At 38.3% G+C, this 13,500-nt stretch overlaps 1 protein-coding gene across 2 annotated transcripts in view; it reads right to left on the reverse strand.

Annotated features, from left to right (window-relative positions):
* ABCG8 (ATP binding cassette subfamily G member 8) overlaps nt 1-13,500 on the reverse strand; it is a 645,419-nt gene that overhangs the window by 175,526 nt on the left and 456,393 nt on the right. For both annotated transcript variants that reach the window (XM_044060063.1, XM_044060055.1), the window contains exon 10: nt 5,043-5,119. In XM_044060063.1, the coding sequence (XP_043915998.1) occupies nt 5,043-5,119 (77 nt within the window). The remainder of the gene's footprint in view (nt 1-5,042; nt 5,120-13,500) is intronic.

A 13,500-nucleotide genomic window follows, 5' to 3' on the forward strand; every position in this document is an offset into this window, starting at 1 on the left:
GTTACAATTATTGGCACTGTAAGCTCCCTGAAAAATCCAACTGACAGACAGAAGTGTGAGAGTGATTAGCATTTTAAAGTTTACATTCGCAAGGTACAGAATACCCGATGTTCTTGTATTTGACAATAGTTCACAATATACAAGTCAGGAATATGGAAGATTGGTGTATGAATGGGAATTCAAACACAAGACATCCATTCCACACTATCCTTAATCTAATGGAGAGAACTATACAAATGGGGAAGAACTGTGTGTGAAAATGCTATAGCAGTAACTATTAGGTATGTCATCCTGCAGGTTTGGTATACAGGAATACTTAAATGCAAAGACTCAGTCTCTCACAAGCCCAGCTGTTAAAGGGGCAGAAGACTATAAAACATTAGGTGGCTACTCCATCTACATTGCTGAAACTGGAGAATCAACTCAAAGTAAAGGAAGTGCTGGAATAAATCAGCAGAGACAAAAGCCTGAAATGTTATATGATAGGAACTACAGAAAATTATCTGATTTATACTTTAGGGACAAAGTAGGAATCCAAAAGCCATTGTAAAGTTCACAGCCTGAAGCTACGTTTTTTTGTAAAGCATCCGAATGAAAACTATATGTTGTTCATGGGGAAGATTATAGGCTGTATAGAAGAAACAGCAAACAGTTTTACAAGAAATACACATCAAAATCAAAGTTCAAGAAGGTGGTTAACTAGACGTTTCACAATCAATCCTGTTGCAAAAATACTGTCAACACTGTGATAGTCAGATGTTGCACAGAGTGACTCCTGATGTTGGTTGTCCTATTAACAGGGCTGGATCCAGTACTAGGTGACCTAGGCAGTCACCTAGGACCTACTGGCTGAGAGGGGCCCACTGGCCAGGGGTGCTGCCGCAACATTTACTTTTTAATTAAAAAAAAGTACATGTCTTTTTTAAGGGTCCCATTTGACCACAATCCTGCTCTGCCTATTAAAGCGCTACTGCAGCATGAACTGTCTCAATAACAAAACCAGATGTCCAGTGCAGATAGTCCTGTTAAAATTCTCTAGTTATGCAAGAATGTTGGATAGACAAGGCAGACATATGGACTGTTCAAGGGTTAAGAAAGACCCTAATGACTGAAAAGTTTCATTATTTAAAATATATATTTTTTCAATGCATGTAAAGACTTTTTATTTTGATGTAAAAAACAATGACATGCTCACTACAGTGTAAAGATGAACTCTAAAGTGATGTAATGCATGTTATCTAAGTTACACTGTATTTACATATTCTGTAGCTCTAAAAAGGGGTGAAGTTACATACACATATATAGCTCTAAGGCTACTATGTGGTACACAGAAGTTTATTTAACTTTTGTTTACCAGGAAAATTTGACTTGGAACAAAGCCAATTTTTACAGAAGCCCAGGGAAAAACACTCCAGACATGTGTCTTTGGAACGTGGGAGGAAACCAGAGTAGCCCCACCCAAACACAGGGAGGACAAGCAGACTCTGCACAGAAGGCATCCCAGCCAAGAACTGAACCAGAGAACCTCTTGCTGTGAGGTGACAATGCAACTGCTGCACCATCCAAGTAGTAGAGAAACCAGTTAGAATATAGAACTCATGAAGGTTAAACAACATCTCCTGTCCTATTTATGTGTTATTTATTAAGCCTGCGGATAAGAAAGTCATTTGTTTTTATTTTTATATTTTCCTGCACAATGGAATGTATTATGTTGAAGACTATAGGCTCATAAGTTCATAGGTAAGTACTAGGCTATTGGCCCAAGGGCCTAAGTAAGCCTACCCAACAAGGTTCCCTGGCTTACGCCACCCAAGAAATTTATTTTCCTGTGCCCCTGTCAAGCAGAGCCACAGAAATGATCCCCTGGGTGTATTTCCTATTTCCCATCCACTCATCAAGATTTTTCTTGAAGAGTGCTAATGAGGAACTTTGCTTGACATAGATGGGTAGCTTGTCCCAGAGTATGGGAAGTCTCTGGGACAGGAATCTATCCCTCCAGCATGTCCTGTTTATTGTGGTGACATGGTTTAGATCCCTAGAACATGTATCTCAGAGGGATTGGGATTTCTTTAGGTGTAGCATGTCCAACAGCTCTGGATTTGACATAGCTTTATATGTTGGGCAGAGATCACCTCGAAGTCGGCGATATGCTACGGAGTAAAGCTGGAGTTTTTTGAGATGGTCAGTGTTGGGCATCTGTTTGAGGCCAGTAATCCTCTTTGTGAGGTACTTCTGTGGCCCTTCCAGCTGCTGCAGATGTCTTGTGAGGTACATTCCAAAAGGGGCGTTGTACTCTATAATGGGTCTAATGAGTGTCGAGTAGAGGGGAACAATGACCTCTTTTTTCCTGGATGAGAACCCTTTTGTGATGAGGTGTGCCATGTAGAAGGATTTCCTGACTACTGTGGCAATGTGATTATCAAAGGAGAGACCACTGTCCACCTGGGTCCCAAGGTCTCTTGTCACACATTCGGCGTTAAGTAGACTGCCGCCTTTGTGGTAGTTCATGGGTACAGAGTTTTTACCAAAGGCAATGACAATGCACTTTTTGGCATTGAGCTTGAGGCCATGGCTCTGACACCAGGCATCTGTCACAGTAAGGCCCTTCTGTAGGATGTCCACATCATTTGGGGACTTGACTATGGCTCCTAGTTTGCAGTCATCTGCGAACTTCATTAGCCAAAGGCCTTCTGTGTTAGCCTGTACTTCAGAGAAGTAGATACCAAACAGGAGAGGTCCCAGGACTGAACCCTGTGGTACTCCACTTGTCACTGGTTTGAAGTCAGATTTGGAGTCTGCAACTTTTACAGTGTGGGTTCTGTCAGTGAGCCAGTTGGCAACCCATCTTATGACATAGGGATTTATACCTAGTTTAGTGAGTTTAGCTTTAATTCCAGAATAGGGGATGGTGTTGAAAGCCTTGGCGAGGTCAAGATAGGCTGTGTGAACCACCTTACCCCCGTCCATGGCTTTGGCGACTGCCTCAAAGAAGTCGATCAGATTCAGAAGACATGATCTACCTTTCACAAACCAGAACTGGGTGGGGTCCAGAGTTTGGAGGTTACCAATGTCTTTGTTTATGAGTTCCATGATGATACGTTTCATGGCCTTACAGACCAGGCTCGTCAGGCTAATAGGGCGATAGTTCCCGGGATCAGTGGTGGCTCCCCCTTTGTGGAGTGGGATAGCTGTTGCTGTGTGCCATTCAGTGGCCACAAAGCCTGACGTAAGACTATGATTGAACATGGTGCTTAGGTGGGGATCCAGTTCATTCTGAAGTTTTGGTAAAACGCAGCCTGAGAGGTTGTCCGGTCCCATGGATGCTGTGTTTTTGGCTTTAGAGAATGCAGCTTTTACCTACGTAGTTGTGATTACAGGGACTCTGCATTCTTCTTGTATAGATATGGGCTCTTTAGGGGGTGAGATGGGGATAAGGTTAGCACTGAACCTATCTGCCAGGATATTGGCAATATCAGTTGGTTCTGTAATTTTCATGCCATTGTGCTGTAACTCATTGCAGATCTGGGTGTTGCCATTGAGATTCTTGACATAGCTATAGAATGCTTTGTGGTTGTCCCTAGAATCAGTGGCGATTTTGTTTTCATAGCTAGCTTTGGAGGATTTTCTAAAGGATCTCAGCTTCTTACTGAGGCTGATGAGGGAGCGCCTCCACTCATGGGATTTTACTCTCTTTTGCAACAGTTTCTTCCTTCTGTTGTAGATTTTGTTTATGGCAGGGGACCACCAGATTGGTTTCCATTTTTTGGAGGATAGCATCTTGGTTCTGTTTGGGATAGCACGATCCATGCATTCGTGTAAGGGCTTATACAGTGCATTTGTATAGGATTCAACAGTTGTAACTGTATTGTCCATCTACATGGGTCTCATGAAGTTCGGATCTGACCAATGAGGAGTTGACTTCAGGTGTGAAACACCGGTCACTCATGTTGGTAATGACTAGGTCTAGGATATTGTTGCTCCTGTTGGGGATGTGGATAAGTTGATCCAGGGCTTTGGAATTTATGAATTCCAGAAAGCGTTGAGCGAAGGAGTTGGTACATGAGTAGTTTTCCCAGTTAATGGTGGGGTAGTTGACATTGCTCATTATTAGGGTGTTTGGTTGAACCCTAATATTTTCCAGTATATCAAGAAAAGAGAAGTGGGAATCCTGGGGCATGGTGGGGGATCTGTAGCAAGCTACAATTTGGATTGCAGTTTTGCCCAGAGTTAGTTGCATTTGGATAACCTCGGATGCATTATGCTGAGCAACTAGCCTGTAGGTGTGGCTATCCTTAATGAATATGGACACACCTCTGCCTTTGGTGTTTCGGTCCAGGTTAGGTGGCTGAAAAGTGTGGTATGAGTTATAGCCTGGTAATGCAGGGGTGCTCTCTGGAGCCTTGAACCAGGTCTCAGTCACTGCACAGATATTGATGTTCTCCATTTTGAGTGCCACGAGGGAGTGCATTTTGAGATTTAGACTTCTAGCATTGAGTAGCATTACCCTCAGTTTTTGCTTGCCTGTTCCTGTTACAGTGGTGAATTTGTCATTTGAACCTTGCCTAAAAAAGGCACTATAGGGGCGTCAAGAGCCTTAGCCAGTATCCAGAATCCCATGGGTGATAGGTGCAGGCCATCTCTGGCAAAGCATCGTGGTCTGTTGACCACGTCCCAGGCAGAAAGATACTGGATCCCCTTAGAATGACACCACAGACATCAAAGTCTGTAATATTTCAGGTTCCCAACAACACAGGGCAGAAACACAGATAAGGTAGCAGAATACATATTTTCTAAGTAAAGTATGATTCAGTATTGCTCTTGTGTTAGTAGGAGAACAGGAATTACAGACTAAATATTTCTAAAGGGTGAAGGATTTTGTTTGGCTGTTTGTCATGCTTTTGGTGTTTCACTGCATTAATCATTGCTACTACAGTCTTTTTGTTGAAATTATTTCAAGCTGTATAGTGAAGAAAATGCAATTAAAACATTGTTGAAGTGAAGTTAAAGACACAAAAGAATTAATGAAATGTTCAGTGAATTACCTTAGCAAAGAAATAGGGTGTAACCGTATACATCCCATCTTCTAGCTCATGACAAAGCATGGCTCTTTCTGAGTGGCCTGTAATATATTGAAATGACAATTAATAAAAATTAATATCAAAGTATACACAATTATTACCAAATATTACATTTAGCTGAGAAACAGAAATACAATGAAAGAAAAAGCCCATAATTTTGCATCATTAAAAATGAAAATAAACCCCTTGATTTTTCCCATTGTTTCAACTAAGTCTCTAGGGCTTTGCATGGAGTTTTTAGAACATTAAGTAAATTAAAGACATTTTGCTTTTAAGACTACAGCCATTGTCACAGTATAGCAATATGACTTCTATTTATGATCAAAGTACCTGTACATATGTTTGTATTTTGTATTGGTCTGTTTAAACAAAATTCAAAATACTGCTACATATTCACTTTCCTTCATTAAATGTAATGCATTTTTATTTTACATATTTGGTTACTATGCCAACAATTCTGAGAAGGAAATGAACTTGCTAATACCCAATTTATATGAAGTTAATGATTTGTACACTGTAAAATAATGTGACTCCTCAGTTAGTTATCTGTCTCAGCAAGTGTCTGGCAGTTAGCACAGAAGACTAAAGCTCTGAACTGCTTCTAATGCCAAGAGTGTAGGTTTTGAATCTTTCCACATTCATTTACCTAGTGTGTGTGACCATAAGCAGGTCACTTCATCCAACAGTGCTTTGAGGCAAGTGGAAATTTGGGCTAGGCTCCTTAATTGTCTCCTAGACTACATACTTAGTAATTATCTATGAACCTATATGGAATAGATGTAGACAAACTTTACAAAGGATGTCTCAAACTCAAATAACATAGGATCCAAATACAGTGTTTCCCTCTGCCAGGGGGCCACAGATCACCCATACAGCATGCTGGGGCCACAGATCACCTATTCTTTGTGCTGGGGCCGCAGATCACCCATACATTGTGTTGGGGCCACAGATCACCCATACGTTGTGCTGGGGCTACAGATCACCCATATATCATACTGGGGCCACAGATCACCTGTATGCTATGCTGGGCACGCTGCATGTGAATTCACACACATTCTTTGGCGGGGAAGCAGTATAAGAATTTTAAACTTGTTACTAACACTCCTACCTTGTCATTGGATGTGCTTTGTATATTTACATTTTGCTTGCATTTATCAATAAAAACAGCAAGTTTACACCTGATACCGTTGCTATTCTTTATTTATTAACAATATTATGAACTCATATCCATTCAACATATAGCTTTTACTGCTGTACTTATTTTTGCTTAATTGATATATCATTAATGATGTACCAAAAATCACAATACAGTTATTACTGCATAAACTCATCTGTTTGTACTTATGTTTGAAATATATAGCCATTCATTGTCACAATGTTGATCTATATACTGCTTTTATGTCTACATGCTTACCAACAGGCAGCCATCTTTAACTTACTTACTGTTGTAAAAGTTTGTTTTAATGTAACCATAAGATGGCTGACAAGCACGCTCTTCATATTTTGATTTTGCTTCCTGGATGCAGTGCCATGAATGTCAGCTGTTCCAGTGATTGCAGCAACTTACTACTTTTTTCCTTTGGTTTCAGGCTGCAGCTTTGAGTATCAGCTGCCTAATGGCAGTTGTATTTCTCCAGCCACCAACCCCAGTATTACCATCTCCCTTGTTTTGGAGCTGCTTGCAGGCATGGAGAAGAAGGTAGAGAGCATGGTGTAATTGGTCCTACCTGTAGTTTAGGATCTGCCAGCTGGGTGGGAATGAGGAAGCAGTATCCAGGAGGTGTAGTGGATGAGCACCTGCAGCATCTTCACTGCTCCTTGCATGGCGTGTTCTTCATCCAGTGTGATGATGCATTCTTCATAGACTGACGATGACACCTAAGGCAGCCACTCCTCTTTGGTTACCCCCCCTCCCAAGCCTGGCGATTGCTCCCAACCTTGACCTTCACCATGACTTGACAAGTGATCTGATGCATCATCAGGATAACCCCCCCCCGCCCAGGATGGGCACTCCCATCCTCCCTGTGTACATCATCAAACATCCAATCTGCTAATTAAACTTGAGGAACCTGTGCTGTAATCAGAGCTTTATCCCTATATGCCATCAGTATAGGCTAGAACTCCAACAATGATGCACTTTAGGAAGACAGACTGTAATTTTTTTCGTGATTCTCTGTGGTTGAAACAATAAGAGTAGAAACTGGGGATGTTATCTATTAAAGTAAAGTGGTGAAGCATCTGCTGCAACTGATTATTAAAATCATGGTGGGTTAAATTGGAGTATTTGAAGGATGCTTACTGTTATTAGATCACCTACTTAGCCACACCAGAAGCATCTTCTAAAGGCCATACATTATAGGTTCACTAGCTATATCTGGCCCACAGGTTGGCACACTGAAACTATTTCTTTGTATATTGTTTTATTATTATAACAGATAGAGTGAAGAAATGTATGATATTTAAACTGGATCCTTGCAAATTTTACCTGTTAGAAGATACCAGTGGTATAACAGATTATATTTCTTAATCTTTATGAACTAACTGAGATATAGGGAGATAGGTGTTACAATGAATTGACAGAACTGTAATTTAAGAATCTGACAGAACTGTCGGATCAACTACAGCTGGGTAAATACGGTTAGTTTAACAATTTGTTTCTACTCTTTCATGTTCAGCTTCACCCAGGTTTAGAGACTTGGCCATCTTTCCTGATAATGTTCAGTGGGTTTCTTTCTTAAATAAAAATAAATAATACCATAGAGCACCACCAAAAATAATGCACATACCTAGTCACTACACAAAAGATGTACTATAGTTTAAGTTCTGCGACCTGTATTTGACAAATAGGGATATTTTCCTGTTTTAGATAATTTCAACAATGTCAGCTTAGAGGTATGGAGAAGCTGCCATAACAAGTTGTTTTCAGAATAAATCAGTCAGCAAATTTATTACCCCTCCGAGGCTGAACATTTGCTATCACTAGAAATACAGGTACAGATGGGCCGAACAGTAATAACAGTGTTCAACTATTTAGATTAACAGTCTGGATAGATAGCAATCTGGCCGAAACCGGTTTGGTTCAGATGTTTTTGGGTTGACACCCTACACCTAGGAGTTTTTTGTTATCATGTGCTATTAGTTTTATTTTATGTGTATTGTTACACATTAAATTTATGATTTTTTACCACATGTGGTGCTGGCTCTCTTTTTGACTTCGCTATTGTATGTTTGGAGCCTTTGCACCTGCCGTACTTGCGGGTTTGTTCTGACTCTCACTAATATAACATTTACAAGCATACAGTTTCTATCCTCTAACTTCTTCAGCCAGTTTTAGAATAACAGGTATCACAAATTGCCCAATAAACATAATACTCTGAATGATGTAAGAATCTGCACTGACACAAATGAAGCACTTCAGATTACCCAGCAGTCATTCGTTCCAGTAAAAAATCTTTTGTTCACAGCAGAGATTACACTCATCCCATCACCGAATGAAAGAAAAGTTTTTTTTTAAACTTTGCTTACATTTATATGGAGATAAGACAATACAAAGATGTTTAATCAAAAGGAAGGCAACAGGCATTTTAGTACAGGCACATGCGAAACCTTTCAAACACAGGATCTAAGAACCTTCAATGACAAGCTAGTGGTTATTACAGTTTTTACAGGGTAAAACTGATGCTGATGTGATTGTAATTACATTAGTAACTGATCATGAAAGTTATACAGCTTCTTGTGCGCACAAAGTTATCATGACTGCAAAATCTTTTTAGAGAGTACATGATGTACAGTCAGACAGCTCTCATTCAAGACACATTAGTTTATGGTACATTTTAGCTTTTCTCAGTCATATGCAAGGATTTTTTTCCATGGAAAGAATAACAAAATTACATTTTATTGGTTAATGACAGAAAGTTTCCACAAAATAGTCTGGTTTTGTATGTTTAACAAATTTACAAATGTTCTTTAAAAAGTTCTCTATTTTCAGGGCTTTTAATTTATAAATCCAGAGAACATGTGTACAGTGTAGCATTATTTTCTGATCTGCTTTGCTGCTTTCAGTTACTATTTAAATACACACGTCCTCATTGCAACTCATGCACTTACAGACAAATAAATGGGGCCATGAGCTTTGTTTTTTTTTTTTTTGGTGAAGCTGTAATTAGTGTTCAAGAGATGTGCTAGGTTACCAGAAACAGAACGTTCCCTACCTCATGTTATCCCTGGCCTTTGCCTTTGGCAGAAGCTGCTGAGATTTTTTGTTGACTGAGGAATGAAATAATTTTGGTCTCATCCAGGGCATCTACATTGTAAGGCTTGCATATATGTAAACAGACTCCATGCAGGGAAAAATCCTCTTTAAACCTCTGGATTTTAAGGACTGCATCTTGGGGCTATATTTGATTTTGTTTCTGCATCATTATTTGTTTGTAGAGTACATTGGCAAGAATTCCTTAACAATATATTATGTCTGTGTGATTTAATATTTTTCTGGTATAGGTTCATAGGGTCATATTAGGTATATGGACTAGGAGACCTTTGAAAGCCTAGCCCAGTTTCCTAATTGCCCCAAAGCACTGCCTGGTTAAGTGACTTTCTCATGGTCACACATTAGGCAAATGGAAGCTGACAGAATCAAACCCTAGACCACAGGAAACAGTTTATTACCAGTTTATAGCCTTAATAATCTGCACCACCTTATTAAAGGTGATCAGCATTTTTACCAAACTAATATACTGAAGGCATTGTAAGAAAGAAAAGACAGACACAACAAGAAGACATTTCCAAGGAAATGGGTTGTTCTTTGTATATCACAGCAATCATTGCCAAGTATCAACTTCTGTAAGTGGAAGTTCAAAGCAAATTGTCAGAAAGAAAATTCTCTGTATGATACATTGCAGCTTATTCATTGTTATCTGTGGAAGAATGACTTAAATGCAGTGGTGCCATACAATTTATTTATGAGAAGCTACTGTATTTGTGGGTGGAGTTAACAGGGGTGTAATAGGCAATTTCCATTTTGTACTCACAGGCTCTTAGTGTTATCCCCCTTAGACACCTATCAAAATGCTGCCCCCCAAGCACTTAATAAATGTAAGTAACATTTTCAGCTGTTCCCCTAAAACTATTAAAATGCTTTAGGTTAGGAATATTGCACCTGTTGTTGGAGGCATTTATTTAGACAGCTGTAGACATAATATGACCTGGAGAAAAAGCCATATCAATTTGATGCTTAGGAAAAAAATGTACTTAGTAGAGTACAAGGATTATGCCTGGCTACACCCTTGGGAGATAGCATAGGTAAAAAATAAAACCAAAAAGATTTGCCTGCCCTGGAAATCCAAATGAAGGGTAAAGCCAAAATATTGAAAAAATACTCCTTTATTCAAAGAGAGTAGAAAATAGTAACAGCTAATGTAGTCCCAAGCACAAAATAACGCCACAGCAATGCGTACATTTTCGACTCAGTACAAATCAAAACACAGATCTTTGTTCAAATAAAGCCTTATATATCAGCTGCACCAGTTCAAAATAATTAATTAACCAATGAAATCTTAGTAGAATGACATCTAGTGACAATGATTTTTTGGAAGAAAGCAATATTGTTTTAGGTATGTTTAGGGAAAGAGGATATCCTGAAAGCTTATTACAACAGATGCTAAATGTAGTTGTTGAACACAGGTGTGACCGATTTTTTCCTATTTTAGGACAAACAGTGACCTATTGTACTCAGTCAGGTTCATCTGACAACATTACCAATAACTTTAATGAAGCATTTGTTTTCGATTATTCTGGCGATGCAGGTGTCATTAGGGAGGTTGTCACAAGGGAATGGAACAAGTTTATTGAATTCTCCGATTTGGAGATTTTTAAGAAGAAAAAAACATTAAAATTTATTTTTAGGAAAGATAATAATTTCAAACAATTATTTGAGTTTAATGGACCTAACAAAACAAATGGTTCATTAAAAAGGTTTGGAACTTTTAAATGTGGATTTTGTGCACAATGTCCCCATGTCGCTAACCAAACACATATTGTTATCCCCTCAAGAGACAAAAACCTTGGTAGCAACACCTTTTCTAATTGCAACACCCAAGGTGTTGTTTATATTGCTACTTGTAATGTTTGTGGTGCATTTTATGTTGGAAAGACCGAAAGGAAGTTGAGAAATCGTATTTACGAACATACATATGAAATAATTAGACAAAATAATAAAAATGCACTATACAGGCATTCTTTAAAATGCACACAAGCTACTTTTAGTTTTTTTGTCCTGGAAACTGTCCTGAAAGAAATCAGGGGCGGTATGTGGGTGGCAAAATTACAATATAAAGAATTATTGTGGCAAATAATTTTGGATTCCACTAAATTTCCAGGACTTAATGATATGCTTTCTATTTCCTCTGTGTTGAAACTTAGAGCTGCCAAGCTTTGAAATTTTGTAAATTTTGCAAACTTACCACAAGAGGGCACTATTTGACAACATTCAACACATACATATTCTTCAGTATGAACTAAAACATGTTTTAATTAAAGTACAAATGGTATTTAAATTATATTTTAAAGTATTTTATTGTATATATTCACACACTTTAATATAAACATTTTTTTTATCTTGTTATTTATCATAAATAAGTTAAATAAATATATGAATTGTGTTGGTTTACTAAGGAATGCATTTTTCACTGTCTAATTAGATTAATTGGCATTGGAGAAGATTTCATTGGTTAATTAATTATTTTGAACTGGTGCAGCTGATATATAAGGCTTTATTTGAACAAAGATCTGTGTTTTGATTTCTGAAGAAGACTTGTATGTACTGAGTCGAAAACGTACGCATTGCTGTGGCGTTATTTTGTGCTTGGGACTACATTAGCTGTTACTATTTTCTACTCACTTTGAATAAAGGAGTATTTTTTCAATATTTTGGCTTTACCCTTCATTTGGATTTCCAGGGCAGGCAAATCTTTTTGGTTTTGGTCTTTGTCAAGCTTGCTCATCATCGCTACTTGGTTTTTATAGGTAAAAAATAAGTCCACCACTCAGAAAAACAGTAGGCTGAGAAATGTTAAGTAGACATTGATTAGCCCTTTGAATTATGGTTGCTAATTTGCTAGCAGCAGCCTTGCTAAGTTCATTAAATACAGGTAATGCAAGCAGAAACACTAATTCCAGATCATTCACCTTTCAAACTAGGGGATTCACTGTAATTAATGAGTTATTCAGAGGATATTCATTGTCCATATTTAACTGTTTATATGATAAATACCTGCACTCATATGATTCAGTAATTTAACCAGCACCTTACAAAACAGAAATTTACTGCTGCAGCTGTACAGCCGAGTGCACCTCCAGGTGTTTCTGCAGTTACCTCCTATTGTGCCTCTAGGCATCAGATAAGGTTCCTAATATGTAAGCAAACGCTTAAAGTTGAGAATGCTGTTTAATCAAAGGTGTTTACCTGAACTGGTGAAATTCCGAAAGCACGGAACAATGATTTTTTCCCCAGGGAAAAAAATCTATGGGCCATTTTTGGGTCTTTGCCATTTCCTCCAATGTGGTGCAATCTCAGAGTTGGTATATTTAAGTAGGGGGGTGTGGGGGGCACAGCCTCCCACTTTATATTATGTTTGTTTTTTTTTTTACGGATCAGCGATTTTTTCCCTGGGGAATGTTTGGCATTTTGGATTTTCGAAGTGTTTGGGTCGATTCTACAGCGTTCGCAATTTCAAGCATTTGCTGATGTAATATAGACCCGGCAGATATTGCTTGTTCATATTTGGATTAATAATTCCAAAAACATGATACATACAAGGAATCCAAACATTTTATCTTGAAGCATATATGATGGCAAACACAGCTGTATTGATATTTGACCTTTATCAGTGAGTATTTATTAGAATTGTAAGGTATTAACTTCATTTTTTTAAAGGCTCAAGCCCCACCCACTGTGAGTTAAAGGTACACACTCAAAAGAACTGTCCTAGAGGGAATTAGTTAATTCAAGGAACATTTCTTTTTGATATTTGCCAATTCAAATACATAATCAGCCTCAGTTAAATGCATAGATCATACTATATACCTTTGCTAATGAACACCCTCCAAATAACACATATTAGATTTTCTATATAATGCAAATTAGCTGATATTATTTTTTTTATTTAGTTATAGCCCTCCTTATGATGATTCCCATTTTTGTCATCTTTGACCGCTCCCCAGGAAGGGAGCAATCTTGTTAAGTGTTTATACTAGTTAGTGGGTATGCTGGTTTGGGGGCGACAGAAAAAGAAATGTTTCATTTCTAAGGGGATTTGCAGGGGTCAAACTCAACAAAATGGGATCTCAATGTTTGCTCAAGACATTTAGGGCTACAGTCCTTTCATTCAAAATGAATCACTTCACTGTATATCAGTCTCTCTGT

Source organism: Protopterus annectens, chromosome 1.part0 (assembly GCF_019279795.1).
Source record: "Protopterus annectens isolate FY-2018-M chromosome 1.part0, PAN1.0, whole genome shotgun sequence".
NCBI lineage: Eukaryota > Metazoa > Chordata > Ceratodontiformes > Protopteridae > Protopterus > Protopterus annectens.